General features: G+C 37.5%; 1 protein-coding gene across 1 annotated transcript in view; it reads left to right on the forward strand.

Moving 5' to 3' along the window:
* Window positions 1–24951, forward strand: part of LOC139138703 (importin-13-like) — a 136641-nt gene that overhangs the window by 67508 nt on the left and 44182 nt on the right. The window contains exons 3-16 of the mRNA XM_070707206.1: window positions 7953–8011; window positions 8717–8825; window positions 9605–9703; window positions 10181–10234; window positions 11266–11338; window positions 11918–12134; window positions 17257–17341; window positions 19906–20025; window positions 20671–20751; window positions 21730–21868; window positions 22539–22588; window positions 23101–23193; window positions 23746–23893; window positions 24637–24845. Of these exons, the coding sequence (XP_070563307.1) occupies window positions 7953–8011; window positions 8717–8825; window positions 9605–9703; window positions 10181–10234; window positions 11266–11338; window positions 11918–12134; window positions 17257–17341; window positions 19906–20025; window positions 20671–20751; window positions 21730–21868; window positions 22539–22588; window positions 23101–23193; window positions 23746–23893; window positions 24637–24845 (1536 nt within the window). The remainder of the gene's footprint in view (window positions 1–7952; window positions 8012–8716; window positions 8826–9604; window positions 9704–10180; window positions 10235–11265; window positions 11339–11917; window positions 12135–17256; window positions 17342–19905; window positions 20026–20670; window positions 20752–21729; window positions 21869–22538; window positions 22589–23100; window positions 23194–23745; window positions 23894–24636; window positions 24846–24951) is intronic.

Here is a 24951-nt window from a genome sequence, read left to right on the forward strand (position 1 = left end):
CACAGCCCGAATTATTCCGACGTTCACATCGGGTATAGCCGAAAATTGGACTAACATACAATTACGTTATGCCCGCGAATAGCCGACCATTTCCGAATGAAGCCGACTTTTGTTTCGCTCAAACGCGGAAGAGAAAGTCGACGCTTGAGAGCTTTGGTTTTCTGCGTAAGAGTAGGGCCTAGTCTGATGGGTTTGGTAGGTTTTTGATCAAATCTAAAGCGACCACAAGTTACTGAGTCTCATTTTTCATACTTTCGAAACGCCACGTCAATCTATCCGTGGTCGATCACGATGTCAATATTCAACTCAAGTCGATCGACATCGCGTTTTGTGGAGGGGCCGTGGTTGTGTGCATCGCGGAAGAGAAAGTCGACGCTTGAAAACTTTGATTTTCTGACTTTGTCTGTTGGTTATGGGAGGTTTAGATCAAATCTAAATAAACAAAAAATTACTTGGTCTCACTTTTCGTACTTTTGAAACGCTACGTCGATCACAGTGCCAAATTTCAGGTCGACCGATATCGCGTTGTGTGTACTGTGTTACAATTGACTACCGGTGCTTTGTATACACACGGTGTAGTACAGGCTGGCGTTCAGTGTCGTTAGTTTGAGGTTTTATCAAACATGAACACTGAAATTTAGCTCTCTTTTTCAATTATATTCACATCAGCAAAAAATTAATAATCAGCTCGCGGATTCGTTTTATCATGAAATTTAAAAATAATCCTTAACACTTATGCTGAAATGGTCTTTCATACAGTACAATAATTCATGAAATTACTCCAAAATGTCTTCAAATTTTAAAAATTTCTTGCACACAGGGAGGGGACCCCCTCCCTGAAACCCTCCCCCCTGTGTGTATGTCGGAATAGCCTTTTATACACTGAATAAGAATGCATGAAATTGCTCAGAACTGTCTCCCCCCCCCCCCCCCCCCCCGCCCGCCCAGGGAACCTGGTTGCACACAGAAGCTAACCGCCTACTTTTCTGAATTTTTCGCCTACTTCAAAAATTTTTGAGAACCCTGCCCCATCAAAGAAGAGTCGTACTCGAAACACATCTCACCCTGGTCTGGTCAATTCTCCTCAGCCTCGGGTTCATCCCGAGTGTCGAGAAGTCAACTCTCACCCCTTCACGCGACATGGCGTTTATTGGGATGAGGCTCATTACTCACTCAGGATTGTTTGCCCAACCCAGGAACGAGTGGACAGACTGTTAGCTGTTATCAACTCTATCCTGCCCCGTCCATCTATCCCGGTCAAGCTCCTGCTGGAAGCTATCGGCATGATGGTCTCTATGCTGGCAATTAATCATCCCCTGGGCGCGCCTTCGCCTTCGACCGATTCAGCTGTATTTGATGGCACTTTGGCGCCCCACTCGACAGCCAATTACTCACGTTATTTGTGTGAGACCAGCTCTCCGTGCCCACCTAGGGTGGTGGCTGGACACGGAGAATTTGCTAAAGGGCGTTCCCCTGCGGGTACCACCGCCCACTCAGTTTTTGTTCACGGACGCCTCCACCACCGGTTGGGGAGCGCACCTGGACGAACTGACAGCATCGGGCAGTTGGTCGGACAACCAACGGGAGCGCCACATCAATTGGCTAGAACTCCAAGCAGTGTTCCTGGCGCTCAAACGCTTTCAGCTGTCAGTAACCAACCAGCATGTCCTGGTCAATACAGACAATGCTACAGTGGTTTGCCTACATAAACAAGATGGGAGGGACCAGATCCCCAACACTTTGTTACCTGGCATGGGACTTATTAATGTGGTGCAAGGAACACTACATCCGCCTTTGGGCTCGTCACCTGCCCGGCAAACGGAATCACATTGCCGACGCCCTATCTCAAGATCAAAAGGTGATTCCAACGGAATGGGAAATTCCCCAGGAAATTGCCAACAGGATTTTTGCAATTTTGGGAACACCTATGGCAGACTTGTTTGCAACGTTCAAGAACCGCAAACTACCTCTGTTTGTGTCGCCGGTCCCGGACCACAGAGCCTTGGCGGTCGATGTCAATGTCGTAGAGGAACCTTCTCCTGTACGCGTTCCCTCCATTGCCTGTCTTGCCGCCAGTTCTACGGAAAATAGCGGACGAGGTAACCACTGTGATACTAGTAGCACCAGCATGGCCCAAACGGTCATGGTATCCGATGCTGCTGGATCTGTTAGTAGAGCGCCCTCTGGAGCTACCCCTCGACGAGGACCTACTATTCCAGGGTCCACAACTGGTTCATCCGGACCCAGGGGTGTTCAAACTTCACGCATTGAAGTTGTCGAGCAATCCCTCGTTGCGAGCGGATTTTCTCGGGCAGCTGCCGCCACCATCGCTAGACCTCAGAGAGCCAGCACCTTGGCAACTTACGAGGACAAGTGGTCAAAATTCTGTGATTGGTGTGGTAAACAGAGTGTTGATCCGCTCAAAATCTCTGCTAGCCATCTAGCTGAATTCATTCTATTTTTACATAATGACAAAGAGTTTTCCCCGAGCACTTTGTCTGTTTATTGTACCTCCATCGCAGCAACGATCAGAAGTGTCGGGGGCCCGGATTTTAGTCACAATGCAGCCTTAACTGCAATGCTCAAGAATTTCAAAATTGAGAGACCCCCTTCGCGGCGTTTGGTCCCTCAATGGAGTTTATCTTTGGTTCTGAGTGGCCTACAGCGGCCGCCATTTGAACCATTGGAATCTATCAGTTTAAAGGCACTTACCCTTAAAACTGTTTTTCTTGTAGCATTAGCATCTGGCAGTCGCAGGAGCGAAATTCATGCTTTTGGTGCCACAGATGGGTTGTTGACTATTACCAAGACGGAAGCAATCTTGCGTACTAGACCGGGTTTCTTGGCTAAGAATCAAGTACCAGTACTGGGTACTAAAACCACCCTGTTTACTATTAAAGCTCTTGACTTGCTGACAGGCCCAGACCCTCAAGAGCGTCGATAATGCCCGGTTCGTTGTCTTCGTTGGTATTTAAAACAAACCGAGTCCTTTCGTGCGGGGAGAGTTAGACTTTTTCTACCTATTCCCCCTGCTTCCTCACAGGACATTTCCAAGTCGACCATTTCAAATTGGATTACAAAAACGGTCCGTTGGACTTATAATGAAAGTTCAGAAACTGACCGTCGCCTTACCAGAGTAACATCCCATGAGGTTAGGGCTATCTCTGCTTTCTTGGTTTACTCGGCCGGTATTCCTGCGGACGATGTCCTTGGCGCAGGTACCGGTACATGGCGTTCACCTAACTCATTTGTCAGTTTCTATCTTCGGGACATGGCATCAGAATCGGACGGTTTGTTTTCTCTTGGTCCGCTTTCTGTAGGCCAACAGGTTATCCCTGGTAATAAATATTAGTTTCCCGCGTCCTAAGGTCTGTGGGATTCTGTGTTTTTCCCCATAGTAACTGGGTGAGTATTTCAAATAAGCAGAATCGTAGTTTATACCTAAACTAATTTCTGCTATGTAGAAATATAGTGCATTGTAAAATGTGTGCGCAGAGACATGGGGGTAGACCATTTGAATACTAGTTTCCCCGCCTCCTAAGGTCTGTGGGATTCTGTGTTTTTCCCGATAGTAACTTGGTGAATGTCCACGCTCATTAGAGTACGACAGTTAGGAAGTTATACTCCGTAAGCGACTAGGTCTAGCGATGGTGGCGGCAGCTGCTCCAGAAAATCCGCTCGCAACGAGGGATTGCTCGACAACTTGAATGCATGAAGTTTGAACACCCCTGGGTCGGGATGAACCAGTTGTGGACCCTGGAATAGTATTTATTTCCAGGGATAACCTGTTGGCCTACAGAAACATAGCAGAAATTAGTTTAGGTATAAACTACAATTCCAAACTTTTTTCAGTGTTTGAACTCACCCAGCACACCCGCCCGCCTCCCCACTTGGTGTTTTGTATAACCTGGGGGAGTGTGTTACACTGATTTTGTGGTTAATGGGTGTGTTGCACCCCCCTCAATACTTGGTTAACCGTTTTCTGGTTGTTTTGCACCTGGCGGTTCTTCTAGTAGTTTGGGGAAATTGTCACTTCCTAACTGTCGTACTCTAACGAGCGTGGACAGTCGCTTAAGAATAATAACTGAGTAACTTAGGGAGTCCGGTGACCTATGTCACAGGAAGTCTAGGCAGGAAGTTCAAGTTTTAATCTTGCATATATGGAGCCCCAAGGGTTATTTCCCATAGTAACTGGGTGAGTATTTCTACATAGCAGAAATTAGTTTAGGTATAATTATAAACTACAATTCCAAACTTTTTTCAGTGTTTGAACTGTCACGGTTATAAATAGCTCCTACACTTCCTGTCATTGTATCTCTTTAAATAAACATAGTTGATGTCAAAGGGTGGACCATTTGATATCCTGATGGGGGATCTGGAAGATTTTCAGAAAAAAATAGATTCCAAGCAAATGTCAGTGAAAAACAAATCTGACAGAAAAGGCTTGACTAAATGAAAGGTGGGAGAGTGGAAAAAATACTGTACAGTGGATCAGGTTGAAAATAGTGCTACATGTACCTCATCAATCTTCAGACCCCCCCCCCCCCCCCCCCCCCAGGATATCAATGGTTTACCCCCATGTCTCTGTGCACACATTTTACAATGCACTGCATCTCAGTTAAAGATTCCAAGTCAGGTCAGGATTTGAAACGAATAGTCAAGTTTACCACAGTTAAAGTTCTTAAGTTGATCTCAGTGCCATCACCCTTGTGACATATTGGTTTTATAAGTTATTCCAAAAGTGGATGCACCAGTTGCACTGGAAGAAAACAATGTTTACTTTCCCTGTAAGGTTTTTTAGTTAATGGTTGTATGTTGAAATCTCTCTGTGTATCTGGTGCCATGGTGTATGAGCAAACTGTAAACATTGGTTGCATATTGTTAAGCATTTCAGTCAAGGTTATCTGTTGTTCATGAAAATCAAAAAAAAGGTAGCTAGCTGTTTGCCTGTATTTGTCAACACATAACTGCCTTGTGTGTTGATTGTCTTAGATATTATCACATACTAAGTAGAAAGAGGACAAGAAACTAATCAAATTGATGTATAATATTCACCCAGAGTGAATATATATAACTATTTTATCATTACATCCAGCTGTTTGTTATATCTTTATCACTCTCCATGGGCCAAAGCACACTAAGGAGCCAATGTCATCACAGCCAGTCTGTCTGTATGTCCATCCATTCACCAGTCTTTCTGTAGACCAAGTTTGTGGAGCTCATAACTGAATAATTTCCACATTAACTGTGGCCAGCTTCGGAACGTTTAGATGGTTCTATAATCCAATGGAATCTTGTAGGCGTTGATAAAAATGAGAAAAAAAAAAAAACGTGATTTTTCATAATCTGCAATTTATATTGATAAGAGAATGATTACTTTATTATTTGGTACGTATGATTGGAGGAACAATGTATGCGATAGTTTGATTGAGAAGCATAAAATTCGTATATATGTATTTTTGAAGTTTTTACTGACTTTTTATCAAAAGTCTTGTTTTCGAGAGTCACATATCAGATACCTGGTATCAAATTTGGATTTTAAGTTCTAAGGATCATTTGATTACCATATATCAAAATAGCTTTAAAACAGATGTACATATCTGATGCTTCAGGCTTCTTGCTACATGTGTTTGTGTTTGGAAATTTCCCTATTTGTCTATGTCACTGCAATGCTTGTTTAACTTGGTGGCAGTTTGGGACATACCATTATCATGTAGGTGTGGCAGCTTCATTAACAGTGGAAGGTGAGGAATGCCCATTATTACATCTTACCTTTGTCTTCGATTGTGCAACTATAGACCGTAGAGAGACCAAATATTGTCTACATTAATTTTATGCATTTTATATTATAAGGGACACGTTTAGTTTGGTATGGCTGATTTTATCACTAGTTATGATGTACTAGGTTGCATGGTATTGTGTAAGTGTATGTGATCAACAGTTGCAAGTTGCCAACCATTCCATACTTCAATGGATGGTGTATCAAAATTTGTTCAAATGCACTTGACTATGAATATCACAAGCTAAGGTACATAGAAGTGTGTTAAATATCGTGTATAGACTCATTCTACCTTGCCACATGTAACCAAATGTGAGCAAAGTGTCATTGATGCTATTTTTGCCATTTTTGGTCAAAAAATGTGTTTCTTAAAAAGTACTGGTCTGATAGCTTTGAAATTTGGTATACAGCTTTCTACAGATGGGCTAAGTAATATGTATTGAATTTCTGATGAAATCTGTAATGTTGTCTTTGTGGGACAATTTTGCCATTTTTGGTCAAAATAAGTGTATTTCCTAAACTACTCATAGCTTTAAAATTTGTTATACAGGTTTCTATAGATTCACTAAATGACATTTATTAAAATTATGATGAAATCTGCAATTTTGAATTTTTTGGGCAATTTTTTCCATTTTTGGTCAAAAAATGTGTTTCTCAAAAAGTACTGGTCTAACAGCTTTGAAATTTGGTATACGGTTTCTATAGATGAGCTAATTTGGTCTTTTTAAAATTATGATGAAATCTGCAATTTTTATTTTTTGGGCAATTGTTGCCATTTTTGGTCAGAAAATTGTATTCTCAAAAAACTACTCATCAGATACTTAGCTTTGGTTGACATGTTCTTAGGGATGATCCGATGTGATATATTCATGATGAAATCTTCAATTGTGTATTTTTGCAGCTTATTTTAGCCATTTTTTTCTGGCCACTGCATTGAGCTATAAAACATTTCCACCTTCATCAACATGAGTCTAAAATAGTTATTCTCTACATAAACACAGCGGAGCTATATCGGCCGCTAGGTCGCTTGTTTGAAAAAATCTCTGGATTTGCAAATGTTTTACAGTGCACGCACTACTCACCGACATGTTCTAGGGCCCCGTTGTCATTCGCCTGGGAAATTTTTGTAAATTTTGATGGTTTTGGGGATTTGTTGATAATATTATGGAAATAACAGGCTCCGCACTGACCATTAATGTTTATATGGGCGCGGGCGAGAGGAAAACCAAATTAACGGGCTCGGCGGTTAATTTTTGGCTTTCCTCTCACCCTTGCCCATAAATAAACGGTAATGGTCAGCGTGTTATCCGTTATTTCTATAATATGTCCTCAAAAACATGGTACAAAAATGAAAGTACGATTTCAAACACCGTCCTTTGAATTATTAAAAAATTGTCATTTTCATTGTATATTAGCAGTAGTTTGTATGGTCAACCTTCAAGCATGCATTATGTTAGTCATTATTTCATACCTGTACATCCATGGTGAATATACAGCAATCTGATTGGTCAAACTTAAAATTACAGTATGATACGCTGTCCAGGTAGCCTGAACATGTGTTAAGGTTTTTACGATGTAAATACTGGAACAATAAATTTGTAGCAGGTTGTCATGAAGGGAAAGTATTTAATGCACAGAAACACAAAAAAATGGAGAGTGATTTAGCTTTCTAAAGACTTGAACAAGTTCAACTTGCAACAAAGAAATAGCATAATTCAAAAATTCATGTAATTGTGAGAGGAAAGTTTCATCCCATAACAGATTCAAAGTTTCATCCCATAACAAATACTAGTTATAGATGGCTGTTATATCAGCAGTATCTGTACAATTGCATTAATTAAGCTTTTTGTACTTGATCTATGAAGAAGTACAGGAATGGTAAATGTACTAACTGATCACTGTAATCATTTTGCTAAAAACAAGTGTTATGCACTTTTGCTGGTTTCCCGTTAACATGTAGTGTAGCTGTATATGTTTACTTAATTGCTTCATTCATTGATGTTCTTGAAACATTCAGCCTTTTAGCGTAACACTTTCTAAGTTATCTCACGTTGCAAGTCCCCACACCCTTTTATATTTTGAGAAAAGGCCTCAGTAGTTGTGATGTAGGGGAGACGATATTGTACATTAATTGGTGCTATAATTTTCTTTTTTTCTGATGTCATTGTCACAGCCTCCAGAGGTCCAGTTCTTTGGTGCTAGTGCCCTTCACATAAGAATATCAAGGTCTTGGTAAGTGGCTGGTCACTAATCGATCAGCTTGCTTCCTTGAATAACATCAAACATCAGCAGTCTTGGCAGTCTCAACAAAGGCTTCTTCGGTTAAAAAAGCTAAAGAATGTTTTTCAGCAATCAGTTACTATACATGTATACTTTATGAATGACATTCTACAAACTAAATGTTTGTGTAATATTTGCAATACTATTCTCAGGTAATTTGCCATATGCAGATGTATTAATTGTGTACCAAGCCTGTTAACACTTTGCAATAGGAAATGAGAAACTGGTTGAAACTGGAATTTCTCATATACCCATGCTCATATTGCTTCATCCCAGTGGTGTTTACAGTAAAATATCAGCCGTTATACTTTACGGTAAACGTCATTAGTTTTTAACATGTAGTGTAGCCAGATCTGAGGTAGAGAAAGTGATGCACAAACTCCAAAGCAAAACATAGAATTGTTGCCCCGATTTTCAAGAATGATTGGAGCATCATGGCTATCGTTTGGTATTTGCTATGTCCATGTTGATCTGAAGAATACAAATTGGAAAACAGCCATCGCAAAGTAGTCAACTCTAGACTGTTTAGACATTCATAGGTCATTTTTATGAGGCCTGGGACGAAACATGTTCTTGTGCATTACCTGTATATTTTACCAAGATAATTGTATATTGTAAAATGACAATTGCAGTTTGTCCTGTTTGTTTGTTATCTAGGAATGAGTTACCTCCGGAGCAGTACGGAACACTCAGAACTCAGCTCTTCCATCATATTTTCCTCTTTGCAAACAAGACAAGAATTGTTCTCACAAGACTGTGCATTGCAGTAAGTATCCGTGCACGTGTCCCTGTGCAAACATTTCCTTTGGAGTCATCAGACCAGAAATGCATGCAGATTATCACCATGTCAATACTGCAGATCCTGCCTTCAATAGGATTTTTTGTAGGTTTGATTTGTTTGAAAATGATGAATTTGGCAACTTTTAACCATATGTGGGGTATGCCAAAATCAGTATGTCTCATCACTAAATACATAATGAGAAGATTCTCATTGCTGTCTCCATGGTGATCTGTATGAATCACATATCACCAAGGTAACACAACAAAACAAAATTTGAAGTGCTGCAAAACCTAATTTTAATTTATTCATGAGTTTTCCAGAGTTTAATCACATGTCTTTAACCTTAACCCTTTGAGTGCTGTAATTTTTCCCATCAAACTTTTAGTTCAACATTTTACCATTTTTTTGAATTTTTCTGTAATTTTGTAATTTTGGGCCAAATGATCATCACATTTCATTGGCTACAATTTTTTATCAAACTTTTGGCAAACATCTGAAAAAACTGACTGGGGTTATTTATAAAGGGGACAAAAAATGACTTTGGCACCCAAAGGGTCAATGAATACAGACATATGGCATTTTCTGTTTTTATCATTTGGATACATGGCCACCTGCAGTTGCTTGAATATTGCTCACAGTAAATCTACATTTACAGAAAATAACTGGTGAAGGAAACATTTTAGATATATAAATGCTAGCTTGAAGCGCTGTTTTCTCTTTATCCAGGATACTAACGTACACTTTTGTTGATAATTTTATTGTAGATGTCTTCATTTGTGTTGAATACTGTCCCAGACATCTGGCCCAATGCAATCAAGGACATTATTGACACCTTTCAGCAGACAAGCATTCCTGACCTGGATGTAAGTTGACCCCTGGCCTTTGACCTTTAAAAGGTTGCAGTATTTGTGTGTTCAGCCTCAGTCTCAAGTTGAGCAAATATATTTAAGTGAAAGCTTTGTAAAATGAGGGAAAGAGAAGAATGATACTCCCACATATAGTTTTGTTGCAAAATAAAAAGTAATAAATATAGGAAACCTCACAGACATGATAAACGTATTTCTTATCTACCAGTACCGGTGTGGTATATTGTACGCCATTAAATTACCATATCTGACAAAGGTTACAGGTTTGATTATTTGTTTATTTGATTTGATTTATTTGGCAAATTATTCAGTACAAAGAAAAAAGGAAGCATGAAAAAGACCCCACTGAAAACTACATATTAAAATCACTGAAAAAACCCTTGCCGAGGATTGCATGAGAAAGTTACAACTGTATTTCCACTGTTGTCCTCAAACTGAAACTACAAATGGTATACCTACTTTCTGTTTTCCTAGGATACCCAAAAATGTACATCTCTTCTGGAACTACTAACTGTTCTTCCTGAGGAGGTAGGTACCAGTATTTCAAATTTGAAAGTGTTATCATCAATTTTGGCATTTTAAAATTTGACTTGAAATGATTTCCTACTTTGCTTGTTTGTGTTACATACTTTTTGCAGAAGAGATTCTTTGACAGAGAACTCTTACTAGTAAACCATTGACTGATATCTGTCATTATGGTAAATGTAAACCCATTCAAGTCTTGATCAAATTGTGTGTAAGATTCCTAAGATTTGAATCTAGTTCTGATCAGAAAGCTGTATCTGATCTCACATTGTACGTAATTATGATTCTTGTAATAGCCAGATAATAACGCATGATGATAGCTAGGGCAAGATCACAATTTTTTGCCAGCCCAAGGGATGGTGCTCATGAATGTGATATTGATGATACCATAGCTGAAGGTGAGGGTATCACTATATTACCGTCATGATCACCAACCTGGAGGTGGGCTACAAATCTTCATATTGCCCATGCTATCACATTTTATTAATTTTATCATACCGAGCAAATGCTTTTGTTTTTGAAACTGAGTAGAATGTAGTTAAGTATCAAGACTTGTCACGGTGAAAAACTCCAATTCTTGCTCGATTGACACATACATGGAGTTGATGGTCAACTTGAAATAAAGTCTAAAAACTGAGACACTGTTGTTTGTGGCTTTTCTCGTGCACTTAGTGTATAATTGTACTAACATGTCATCAAATTCAGCTTGTAGAGACAATACCCAAACAATACTCACGATGCTTGTGCAAGCAGAAACAACAAGCAGTATTCCAAAATCCAGCAGTGGGCTATATCAGTGCATGTGACTTGGCAATATCACCAAGCCACGTTTTATCACTTTTTGTCCTATATCACGTGAGGGAGTCTTACTCTTAGCCAATCACTCAATAGCTGGATAATACCCGAAATGACAATGAAAGAACATTAAACAGACTATCAGAAAAAGTCAGTTTCTGATGCATTATGGGTAATGCAGTTCAGGTAAATTTGTTATCCTGACACTTATACCTTGTACCTACAATTCTTTCCCACAGTTCCACACATCAGCAATATCTCAGGCAAGGAAAGGCTATGTCAGGAATTCTCTGCAGTGTGGTTTGAACCTTGGTAAGTTCAAAGGTCATTGCACATGACCAATGTTCATCCATGGGATGAGTTTTTTAAGTGAAATTAATATAAATAGTCCTTTATTCCTGTCTTTCATTAATCTTCAGCATTGGCATTCCTCAATATTATGTGAAGTTTGTAAAACTTTTGATGCCTTACTACTAGTCTAAGAATATATTGTTGTTTAAGAAGAGAACATTCTTTTCCTCAGTTATCCTAAACTTGATTTGCATCATTGAAGAGTGCCCTGTATCAATATCAAAAGACCTCTTGATTGGATTTTGAGCAAAGTCTTGACAGTTTGACAGAAATTTCTTAGGTATTATTATCCTCCATTTGTGTCCACCTGCTCACATCAGTACATGCTGCAATTCACAAATGGATGCCTGTTTTTAGGATACAGCGTATAGTTTGTTTTGATTTTTTGTGGAGATTTTTGCGAAATAATCTATACAGATCTGGTGTCTGAAGGTTTCTGCCCACTTTCTGATTGCCATATTTACTAATGACATTTAAATGGGTATAATTTTGTGTTTATGTCGTGCATTCATCTTTCATTGCCTTCTTTCGTCCTTTCAGTCATACCATTCCTGCAGAGTTTGCTCACGTCAGAATCTCCAATGCCGATACGTCAGCAGGCTCTGAAATGTTTTTCCAGCTGGGTGACATTGTCCATTCCACTGACGGACATAGAAGCCATGATTCAGTTGTTATTCCAGCTTATACACAACCCAGATATGTTTGAGACCTGTATTGATGCTTTGGTCAACATTGTGTGCAATCCCATAGCTTACAAGTAAGTTTAAAGGGTCCATTAAATTGTCTGACACATAAATGTTAGTGTATTCACATTTCTGCAGTCATTTATTGAACATGTTTTCAGGATAATTGACAGATAAAAGTGAAATTTGCATGTTCTAAAGTTTGAGTAGTCAACTTTTTTTGCCTTTCCGAAGATTGTCTGATCTTAAAGCATCAGGGTTTTCTCTCAACTGCACGATTGCGCAAATTTGGCATTTTGATCCATTGTCTGCCCTGGAAAAGTTACTGATAGTGCAGAAATTGTGCACAAAACTAAGCAAAGACAGCCATATATATGAGGGTGACAACTGTGAATCAACAGTGACTGCCCCCTAATTTTGATGAAAGTGCCCCTCTCAATGAACATGCAGAGAAAACACTGAAGTATGTATATTAAAAGTATCGCACACCTTGCTCGATAGTTACAATGAGATAGGGCCTCTGTTTGCACAATATTGTGAGCTGTTTTTTGAGGAGTACTATTTCAGTCTTGTACTGTATATGGTCCACGTACTATCGCTACTTTGAATATACATGTACGGTATATAGGGACCACTACCGCCTCCTGTGCAAGCCACTACTGCCATCCATGTCTTATCTGTTGCAAGGCCAGGCTGCAAAAAACAGCTTATCTGAAGCGTAATCCATAAATTGCAGATTTTGTCAGCCGCATAAACTTTCTTGATCAAAATACCATGGAGAATACACCTGCCACAAAGTTAATCCAGTGCATACAAATATGGAAAGAAAAATCATTTCATTTGCCCTTTAAAGTCAAACCATGGAAGACTCAGTGTTTCCAGCCAATTTAAGGTAGAACGCACCTCGGGGACAGACATTCGGACTCTCAAACTTTTACACTTCTCTTCTGATATACCACATGTGGGGATTCATTTTAAAGCTCTTGGTGAAAGAAAACTTTTCACCGGCTTAGTTTTTCGAAATTCGAAATTTTTATTTTTCTCCATAGAGTTAACACAGGGATGGCGGCCATTTTGAATTTCTAATATCGGTAAATCTTGGGTAATTTGTTTCTCTAGTACCAAAATTTGCACGGTGACCCCCTATTTTTATTCTTGATTTTGAAAGAGAATGATTGAAAGATTCCTTGAGGAAAGTTAGAGCAAAAGTTTAAGTCTTTCACTTTCGAGGTGCATACTACCTTAAGCAAATAAAGACAAACAGATTATTCCAAAATATGCCCATGAAAGGGTAACAACCATTTAAATTGATTTTGAAATATAAATCTTGAAAATTACAGTAGTTTCTGCTACAATAAGTAAAGAGGCACTACTTATTGAACTGTTCTCTATCCTCACAGATGTAATATTGATTTAATTTAACAAATTGATTCTCTAGATATTTTAGTACTGCTTTCATTACTAAATTACAAGTGTTTCATGATGAATGTCAGTTTCAACCAAAGTTTACACTAATTTGTCAGTGCTAAGCTTTAAATTCTTTTTTGCAATATTCAAGAAGTGGTACTGCAACAAACTGATTATGTACAACTTCCAAAGATGAAACACGGAAACCACATAAAGGTCACACTTGGTGCTTTCATAAATATTCAAAATACTGTTGCCGTACCACTTCTTGAATGTTGCCTTAGATTTTTGCAAAGGCAAATGTTACACATAAGAGACTCACAAGTAAAGTTATGAATGATGTGGCATTTTAAAAGTTGTTTCTGAATCAACAGATAATTCTTCATTCATTTTGTATACATACTGATAGTTTTCTGTAAAACTTTCAGCTTGACAGATCACCCAATATTTTGACAACCCATGAAGCAAGACATATCTGTAAACAGTAGATTTTTAAAACAGTCCACTTTAGTAAATCACGCTCAATCTGTTCACTAATCATGCTTAATCTGTTGCAAGTAATTGTACATTTTTTAGCTCCCATTTGCCATACATATATGGCAATTGGGAGGTTATATGGTTGAAAAAAGTCTGTATGTGAGATGTCTGTCTGTATGTATGTATGTATGTATGGATGTCTGTCCGTCCAACGCAAAAACTCCAAAACTGCTGCACGTATAAAGCTGATTTTTGGTGTAGTGATGCCATATATGGTCTAGATGTGCCGTTGTTAAAATGAACTTGTTAGTCTCATGGATATGCAAATGAGGTAGAAAAAAGGGCGAAAATGGTCAAAAATCAATAACTCAGGAACTACTCTTCTGATCATTGTCATATTTGGTTTTTAAGTACCTTAGGCCCCACTCATTCAAACATATAGATTTGGTGTCAATATTGGCTGCTTTCTAATTTTAATGATTTTTTTCTCATTTTTTTGCCATTTCAGTAAAAAATTGTTTCCTCTGAAACCAATGGTCTCGCTTTAAAATTTGGTTTGCAGGTTTCTTGTGATGACCCAAAATAAGTATCATCGAAATTATGGCAAAATTTGCATATTTGTATTTTTGGGCAATTTTTGTCATTTTTGGTCAAAAAATCTTCTTTGAAACTGTGTATGCCATTACTTTCTAATTGGATGTTCATGTTCCTAGGAGTGACCTGAAGATGACTTGGTGAACTAAAGGTGAAATTTGCAAATTTGTGGTACTTTCTGCCATGTTTTCAAATTTGGTACACAGGTGAAATGTAGTAGGTCATTCATTTAAAGTCAAGTACTGCCAGTGTGAATGAGCAGATTATGATTGTGCTGTTCCAGGCTGAGGTGCTATTTATAGGAATGATGCAAGACGGTAATTGATATTTAACTGAATTTGACTTACATTGTATGTAACTCTTGTACTGTATAAACCCTATCAATTCACCCAGAAAAAAATAATTAATATGATTTTAAATAATTGAATTAATTAGGAAATCAACAAAGCCAAAATAATTTTAGTGTAGAATTATTAGAAAGTTCAACATTTTTAACAGTTCATAGTGAAATGTTTACCATTTTGGATGATTAAAACATGTAAAGGCAACTTTCCTGAATCCCAACTTTGACATATTCTGTACTGTCATGTATTGTTCTCTGTATGTTATCTAAAAGAAATTGCTCATAATAGTTTGTCATGATAGGTTGGCAAAATAAAGAGAGATAGAGAAAGTTCCAATTTCCAGTTGTGGTCAACTTGATAAGGATTAAATAAAATTACATTTTGAGGAAAAAAATAGAGTGGTCAATTGAAAGAGTGGTCAAAGTGATAGGGTTTTTATGGTAAAGCTGGGCTATAAGATTCCTCATGTTCTATTTATAGCATTTATGCAATCTGTGTAAACAGTGCAATGAAAGAGTTACATGATTCCTTATAATGCTTTTGATGACCTTGATCTTCTTAAGTTGCAAACATTTGTCTCTTCAGTGTGCTTTCTCTGAGAACGTACAGTCTCAACTTATTCAACAAAACTTACTTGCAATGTTAATTTGAGAGTTAAAATGTGCTTGTTTAATAGGATGAAAATACTGATAATGATAACAAGCTGAAGATTCTTTATAACCTGACAGATATGCTGGGGGTTTTTAGCTCCCATAGCCATATGTATATATGGCAATGGAAGCTATTCTTATAGGCTAGGGAAATGTCTGTATGTATGTATGTATGTCTGTATGTCTGTGTGTCTGTATGTCTGTATGTCTGTATGTCTGTATGTCTGTCCGTCAACATCAAAAACTCCAAAACCGCTGCACATTTCATCTTGATATTTGGTGTGTACATGGATGATGGGCTGTAGATGAGATTTTGTTCAAATGAAGTTGTCATTGCCAAAAATATGCAAATTAAGTGAAAAATGTAAAAACAGTCAAAATTGAAAATCTCAATAACCACTGAGCAGATTACATGAAAAATTAGCATGTAAGTACTTTGGGCTGACCTGAAATGATTGTGCTTTTTTTGACTTTTTGATATTGCTGAAAATGTGCAAATTAGTGCCAAAAAAGGCGTTTTTGGTAAAAATCTTCTTCTTCATAACCGCTGGTCAGACAGCTTTGATATTTGGTATACAGGTCCCTAGGGATAACCCAACTTGGATTTGTTCAAATTGTGATGAAATATGCAAATCTGTATTTTTAAGGAATTTTTTGTCATTTTTTTACATATAAGCAAGGCATGTTTACTTTAATTAGAATGTAATTAACTCTTCTTTATATTATTATAAGCAGTAGTACCGGGTATCAAGTTGAACAAGCTGATATTGATAGATTGGGCGGCTATTGGAGGTTAAAAGCTGTAAAAATAAATGTATCACTATGTATGTATGCATGTCTATCTGTCTGTTTGTCTGTCTGTCTGTTTGTATGTATGTATCACGGTCCCTCGTGGAGGGACCGTGTATGTATGCATGCATGCATGCATGCATGCATGTATGTATGTATGTATGTATGTATGTATGTATGTATGTATGTTAGTATGTACGGATGTATGTCCATCCACATTAAAAACTCCTAAACCGCAGCATCTACCATCTTAGTATTTGGTGGACAGGTGCAATCAGGGGTGAAGATGTGAATTTGTTCAAATGAATATGCCAAAGTCAAAAATATGCAAATGTGGGGGGAAAAAAGGAAAAATCCTGCAAATTACTAAAACTCTGTAACCACTGACCAGATTTGGTTGAAACTTGGTATGCAGGCTCTTTATAGTGACTTTAGTTACATTTCTTCAAATTGTGGTGAAATGTTGAAAGTTGTATTTTTGGGGCGATTTTCCCATTTTTGGTCAAAAAATCTTATTTTCTGAAAGCGCTCATCCCATTGCCTTGAAAACTTGTATTTATTATCCCAGGGTTTGCCTTTGTCAGATTCGTTCAAATTGTGGTGAAATTTTCATATTTGTATTTTTAGGGCAATTTTTCCCATTTTTTGTCAAAAAATCATTTTCTCCCAAAGTATTTGTTGGATTACTTTCAAACGTGGTAGTCTTGATCCTAGGGTTGTTTTCTGTCAGATATGTAAAAGTCATGAGATGGAGCATTTCATATTGCTGGGGTATAAGATTAATTTGGACTTACAATGGAATTTTCTCAGTAATCAACCTGTAAGAATGCAATGTCATGTGTGTATTAGTACTTAGTATTTCTGTAAAATGGGAGCACAGTGTCATTGACACTATTTTTTTTAAACTTGAATATTTTTATCGCTGTTTTCAATAGGTTCCCAAACTGTATCCTGAAAATAGTGCCACTGATTCTCCAGCTTTCAGATATGTTTGCCAAGGCTGTCCAGGAGAAAGATATGGTAAGTAAAAATGAAATGAGGCATCTGTACATTTCCGTTTTTGGCAAGCATGTTATATCTTCCATGTGATACTCCGAGGTATGATTCTTATTCCTATGTAACCTGTTCAGGTGTAAATCTCTACATCATGTCAAAGGTCACCGGAGGAGTCAGGGTTCACAGTTTAATTGTTTAATCAAGTAATAGAATGTCAATATGAGAATATTTGATTTTGGACGTTATAGAGAGTTGATATTACTGCCGTTAGTGATACCATCAGTGACTGTCACGGAAATAGTCATATACTCACTGGCTTATTGATTTATTGACTCATTATCAATCTTTCTTTCTTTATGTAAATATCTATATATATCACTCACACTCTCATATATATATATATATATACATATATATATATATATATATATATATTCGGCTCGAAGTTGTACGGCTCCGTGAAAAACACTCGTATACGATGACGTCAAACAGAGAAAAATACCATGGGATTATATATTTATCACATGAACAGACTTCTTATTTTTCTTTTGACGTGAATGGATCAAAATTATCGTAGCAAATTGCATGAATTTCGTCGCGATTTGTGTTGTACTTACCCTGATTACTTTCATTTAAAGAGTAAAGCGACCCGTCACCCAGGAGATACTTTCATTCATAAATCCCATCAAGCTGAAATTCGCTACGTCAAATGGTATCTCCACCAACCAGATGTACGGATTCGGTCACGTGAACGTGTCAATCATTGTCTCGCGCTGTACCGATGCCAAGGCAAGTCAGCCATCGGTGGACATAACTTTCATCGTGCTAGCGACGGATAGCCATAGTATTCAGAGTTATTCAGAATATTGACAAATAGATTTATGAAGTGAATGCAACGACACGATCGAAACAGTAATTCTCATTCTTAGAAATTCCGTTGCTTTTCAAAATATCAAGTTTACGACCTTTGCGAGCGCGAAAGATTCCGTTCGATGACACACAGATCAGTGTACCTCATTGCATGTTTATGCCCACAACGTCGCCGTCACCGGTCTCTGCAATGCCGATGTCAACTCGTTAATCCCGATCTCGGTCGTCAATGTTTTGATGTTTGCAGTGACATATATCTCACCCGTAGATACATCCTAATTTTACTTGACGGAAACTCTGTTTTGAGTGTTGTCTGAGTCAACTTTCGAAGTAAATCGGATTCCACAGCGCTGCAATGCATATACAGCTCAACAGCCTTACGCCGCGCTACAGGTTGAATTCCGAGCAAGAATTTACAGAATGTTTTGTATGATGAAGGAAATTTATCGTTGTTAGTCGAATGACTTTATGCTTGTGCCTGTATGTCGCTTTCCTGAAGATTATACTGTACTCATTTATTCAGTTGAACTTCCGTTGAGGTGAAGATTTCAGGTTTATCGCCAACCGGGATCGCCAGGTACGACGACCACATTGAGCCTTACGAGGCGACTCGACTGGATCGGCGGTCTCCCCATTCGATTCTCGGGAACAGCTATAGTTTTAGCGACTCGAAATTTTCGCTGGACATGCCTTCCGTGTTTCCATGTGTGGATTTATCGGGTCACTTTTTTGAAAACGTGTCATGAGAGCACGGCATCGATCACGACAAATCGGTCTACGTTCACGTCGCTACCCGCATGTATAAACGGTACCATGCAAGAAAAAAGTTCCGGTTGATGACGTACAACAGGGGTAATTCGGATTTCTTATCCGTCCTGTTCTACGTCACACGGGTGGGAATTCGGGCCAGTTCATGTGATATATATATACATATATATATATATATATATATATATATATATATATATATATATATATATATATATATATATATGTATAGGATAAAGCCCGAGTACGAGGGCTCTTCTGGTATATAAAGTCCAACCCAACGATAAAATGTCGAGGCCGCAGGCCGAGACATTTTATCGTAGGGTTGGACTTTATATACCAGAAGAGCCTGAGTACGAGGGTTTTATCCGACTTAAAAACTATCGCCCCTAACTGATATATTTTCGTTTTCAATGTGTTTACGTCAACCGTCCCCTTTGTCAATGTAACATGTTTAGGATATGAATTAAAACTTTTATTTGTGAATTAGCCTTCCAATGTAATGGAACATCCTATAAATGCCCTAGGGCGCATTATATAAATGCCCTAGGGCACAGCAGATTTTGTGTTGCAGCTGGTTTCCGCTGTGTTACCAAATTTGAATATTAAAACGTACCAGATGTCTACAGAATATGACATGTTCACTTTTGATTGGACAGTACTTTACTACGGCGCTGTCATTCGTTTCTGGAATTTGGTGACCAAGGCTTTAAGAGTAGATAAAACACCCTGAATTGAGCACTCTGATTGGTCAATCAACAGTAGATAGTTTTTAAATATATATATATATATATATATATATATATATACATATATATATATATATATAATATATATATATGTCTGTGTCTGTGTCTGTGTATCTGTGTTTGTATTTGTACATACATGTATACGTGTAAATATTAATTTTGAATATATTTATTTATTTATTTATTTATATTTATTTTCAGGACAAATGTCAGGGGATCTGTAGGCTTGCAGTGGCAGTTGGTGAAAATCACTCCAAACCATTACTGGAATGTAGCAGTGAATACAAACAACATGTGATGGAACTAACTCGCTTTATTCTGGTTAGTGCTCTGTACCATTTCCATGTAATTTTCCTTGTTTGGCTGCTGTGAGTTGGCATACTGCCAATGGTATATCAGTGTAATGGAATACCTTCATTATTGAAGAAGTCATTTTAAAATCAGATCCAATAACATTATACCATATTACAGACATCTGTACAGCTTTAAGTTGTTTTTTAGATTGTCTACTGTGATGACTGTCAATACAGGGCATGCTTAGATATTGCAAAACTGTCCATCACTAGGATGTGTCCATTGTAGGCAGGTAAAAAATTTTTCAACTGGTAACTAAAATACCTGTCTTTAATAGAGAGGTACATTTATCCAGATTTGGAAGGTGTACAGGTAGCTTCTGTACTTCACAACAACATTCATGTTACTGTACTGTTAAAAAAAACAATTGTTTACATGAATCCAAATTTCTGGTGTAAACTAATTTATCTTATCAACAGTTGCCTCTTTTCACTATGTGAGTGATTCCTTCTTTCCATTTTAGTCTGACAGTATATATATGGCAAGAGCAGTTATCAGAAAATTTGTTCTCTCAGTATGTGTTTGAATTTACATTTATATGTGTGTAGATTCCTTGCTGCCTGAGTCTGCTGAAAAACTGAACATCCCGTTTATTTTCCATTTCTTTTTCAGGGATTCTCAGCATTGCCAGGCTACTTTCCAGTTGATGAGAATATCAGTAATATTCCTTTTGGCTTCTGGTATATCCTTCAGGTAAGAAAATGAAATGTTTTTTTCTGTGAATAGACATTATCGGATGGATAATGTCAATTGCTAATGGCTATAACTTAAGCTTTTAGGATCAATTGCAGAAATAAATGTCACTAACGAAATTGACAATTCTATATGAGCTCTAAAGATAGCTTGTACGTATCAAATAAACTGAATGTGATATGTGACAATGTGTGGACTGGTTGATGCAGTGCATTGAAACCGACGGTCCAGACAATGTCGCTGTGCATCCATCTGTCCCAAATGAATTGCTAAGCAAATTTTTTGACATGATCTCAATATTTGATGGTACAGTATTTTTCATGGGTAGCCAACATGAAATGCAGCTTAGATTTCTGCCTTGTCAGATATTACTCTTCAATTTTGAAAAATTATATATTTTAGCATGATTGTTGCTTGCTTTGCAATACTGTTTTATATTTTGGACAAAAATATTGTGCATAAGGCAAATTTGAGAGTTTGCTTCAAAGTTCAATGGTACCCATCAGCATGAAGGTTGTGACGCATGTTGAGGTTTTCCTGTTCTGGTTGCCAATTGATTTCATTGCTATGGCTATGCAGTGTTACTGTGAAACAAATGTCATGTAATAAATACTAATTCAAATTATTCCAAATTTTGTGATTTGATGTCGTCTTTCATGTCTTTTAATATGAAACATCATGAAGCATTTTCTCAGCTTCTTAGAAAAAGTGGTTGGGACTACTGGTTTTTTGCCAAGGTAACCATGGACAATGGGCTAGTGAAGACTCACTCAGCCCGCAAAAGTTCCTGGATGACCCTATTCAATTCAGTGAATTGACTGAGTGACCATCCACATTGAAGCATGTAATAATACTGAAAATTGTTACTTGTATATTGTCAAATGTTCATCCAATGAATAACAGATACAGTAAGCGTACACATTTTCTCTAACTCTGATGATACATGTTTAATGTCAAAAAATCTTGGATATTTCACAGGACGACATCATCTCAGCTGACGCTGAAAAATTCAATGAATACAGAGCATTATATTTTCCTATTTATATGAACCTAGCTGAAGTGTTAATAAACAAAGTGCAATACCCACCGGACACGGAGTATGATGGATGGACGGCAGGTGAGCTCATCTCTCGTTAAGGTAGAATGCGCCTCGGGGACAGATATTCGAACTCTCAAAGTTCTACAATTCTTTTCTGATTTACCACTTGTAGGGGCTCATTTTAAAGCTCGGAGAACAAGAAAAATTTTCACTGGCTTAGTTTTTGGAAAATCCAAAATTCAATTTTTTTCCCATAGAGTTCACACAGGTATGGTGGCCATTTTAAATTCCAAATATCACAAAGTATTTGGTGATTTGTATCTCTAGTAATAAACTTTGCACGGTGACCCCTGATATTTAGTGTTGATTTGGTCAAGGTAAGGCTGAAAGTTTCATTGAAGAAAGTTTGAAGAAAAGTTGTAAGTCTTTCACTTTCGAAGTGTGGGGGATAGTTACTCTGAATATGGAATGTATAAACCAAACCCAACTTGCGTTTATACGATGCATAAATTATTATTGTTCAAAGCTGGTTTTAAGTAAACACGTCCAGATATGTCAGGCTTGTGTAAATCAATACAATTTTCTAATGTGACAGTGTATTGTAGTTTTACAAAAAATGTATTCAGTGTAACTTTGAAGTCCCAGTATTTTACTTGTATAAAACATATTTTTGATGAAATACTTTGGTTTGATACAATCTGGCATATTTTTCAGCATATTGAAGTATTTGATTTTCCCTTTTCCACAGATGAGAAAGAAGAATTTAGGTGTTACAGACAAGATATTGCAGATACTCTTGTAAGTTGCCCCACAAGTTTGCATTTAAGAACAATCTGTAAGGTAGCATACTGAGAGAGGTTCTTACATTCATGTCTTTTACAGAACATTAAGAACACAGGTCTTAAAGCATTATCTTCAAGTGTTTTTAAATGACTCAGGATCTTGAGTTGAAATGCTTAAAGAAAACAATCGAGAACAGACACTATTGGATCGTCTTAAAACGTACAATGAAACCCAGATACTGATGCTCTGTGGGTTTCACAAATGCCTTATTAGATATGTCTTTACTTTGGAAAATAAAAGACAACAAAGTTTCCTATATGAAATGAAAAAACCTGTACAAATACCCCTGGTCTGAATAACAACTCTTATTTTGAAAAGTAAGATAATGTTGATATCACAAAATTTCTTGATTTCTCCTATTTGTGAGTGGTAAAAGTTTCATACAAATCATAAGAAATGTATTGATATTGAGGAATGACAGATGACCTTTATACGTTACAGTCTGATTTTGATCTCCGTTATTTCAGATGTATGCATATACCCTTCTCAGAGAACCACTTTTAAGGAATTTATTCAATATGTTGCAAACCATGGTAACGCAAGGCAGCCAATCATGGCAGGTTAGTGCAATGTACACAAGTGCCATCTTTTTATGTTCATTTCAATAATAGGACATAATGCTACAATGAAACCATTTTATGTGTTATATGATTTGTTCCTTTTATACAGTATTGATACCATAGCAATAGTACCACTATGTTTTTGGTGTGTTGACGGATGTCTATTCCACTAGTTTCACAGATCAGCCAGTGCGCACAGACTTGTAGACAACATATCCCTTGCAGGACTGTCACACCAAGTCACAGGAATAAATTTAACTGATACTGGTCTTATAGACCACCAAATGTAAAATGTCTTTCCCACATCAATATTCAGTATTTAGTAACTCAGACATTTTAATGTCTAGTCTAACAGATCAGCCAATTCTCACAGACTTATAGATAACAGATCATGTGCAGGACTGGTAGATAACAGATCACTTGCAGGACAGTAAAACCAATTCACAGGAATACTAAATTAAACTTATTCTGGTCTTATTGAAAACCAACTGCACAACATCTTTCCCACATCAATATTCAGTATTAAGTAACCCAGACGTTTTAATTTGGTAGATGGTTGAAGCTTGCCTGTTCGCATTCCGATCGATAGCGGAGGGAGGAGAATACGGGGATGACCTGTGTGTTCACAATCTAATGGCAATACTACCTCAGATCCAATTGTCCAACGTCAAACTTGCCTCAACAGCAATGTACATGCTTGGTGAGTAATCCTTGAAAGATGCACATAGTGTGCAGTGTTTCAGTTTTTCAAAAAATGAATGATTCATATGCAAATATTTCAGAATGTGCAACTCTTTGATTGGCTGAAAGTTTGGCTCATTTGAATACCTCAAATGTGCATTGTAATTGGCCCACTACTGTGGTCATTGCCACGCATAATGGCGATAGGTCTTTGGTATCATCAATTGTAAGGGTAAACTTCCCAGCAAAGAAGAGAGTCATTTTTGTTGTTTAATCATTGCAAGAGCTGTTGTGATTTGCATGAATTCCTCAAAGAGAGGCTATTACTATGACATCACGTAGATATAAAAAATTCCTTTTTACATACCAGTACAACCCAAGTTCAAAGGCCACACAATTCGTTATGTCAACTTAATAGCTTTACCATGTACATTTTTGTCTAATAACCTGGAATTCATCAAGAATGAGAATTCGGTTTACCTTTTGACAATTGCAGTAGAAATGTACAACTCTTGACGTGTATATTCATTATACCCTTTCAAAAGCATGGTATTTGGAAATGACAGTCATAAAGTTGCTAAATTTTTATTTGACCTTTTTATTTTTCTTCCGATATTAAAACTTTTTTTGCATCAATTGAATGGTTTATTTGCTTATCATGGCAAAATAGCTGTACGACCTGTACATATAAATGTAACTCCACAATTGCCTGTGATCTATATCTCTCAGCAACCACACATTGTCCTCTGCTATAACCACTAGGTGCATATGCGGAATGGTTAGCAGACACCCCGTCATCACTGGGAAGTGTCATTCCATTGCTGCTGTCAGGACTTCATAACAGTGAGCTAGCAGTGGCGTCCACCATGGCACTCAAAGACATCACTTCTGAATGCATACCTCATTTACAACCCTATGCCAACGATATTTTGACAACAGCGGAGGTGGTTTTTAAAGGCAACTCCATGAAGGTAGGAAAGCTGAAGTTACTCTTTAGGCAAAATTGTTGGAATTTCATACTTTCATTGTATTTTAATTTTAGTTCAGAGACGTTCGATTCAAAGTAGATATCATCAT

This window comes from Ptychodera flava, chromosome 8 (genome assembly GCF_041260155.1).
Source record: "Ptychodera flava strain L36383 chromosome 8, AS_Pfla_20210202, whole genome shotgun sequence".
NCBI lineage: Eukaryota > Metazoa > Hemichordata > Enteropneusta > Ptychoderidae > Ptychodera > Ptychodera flava.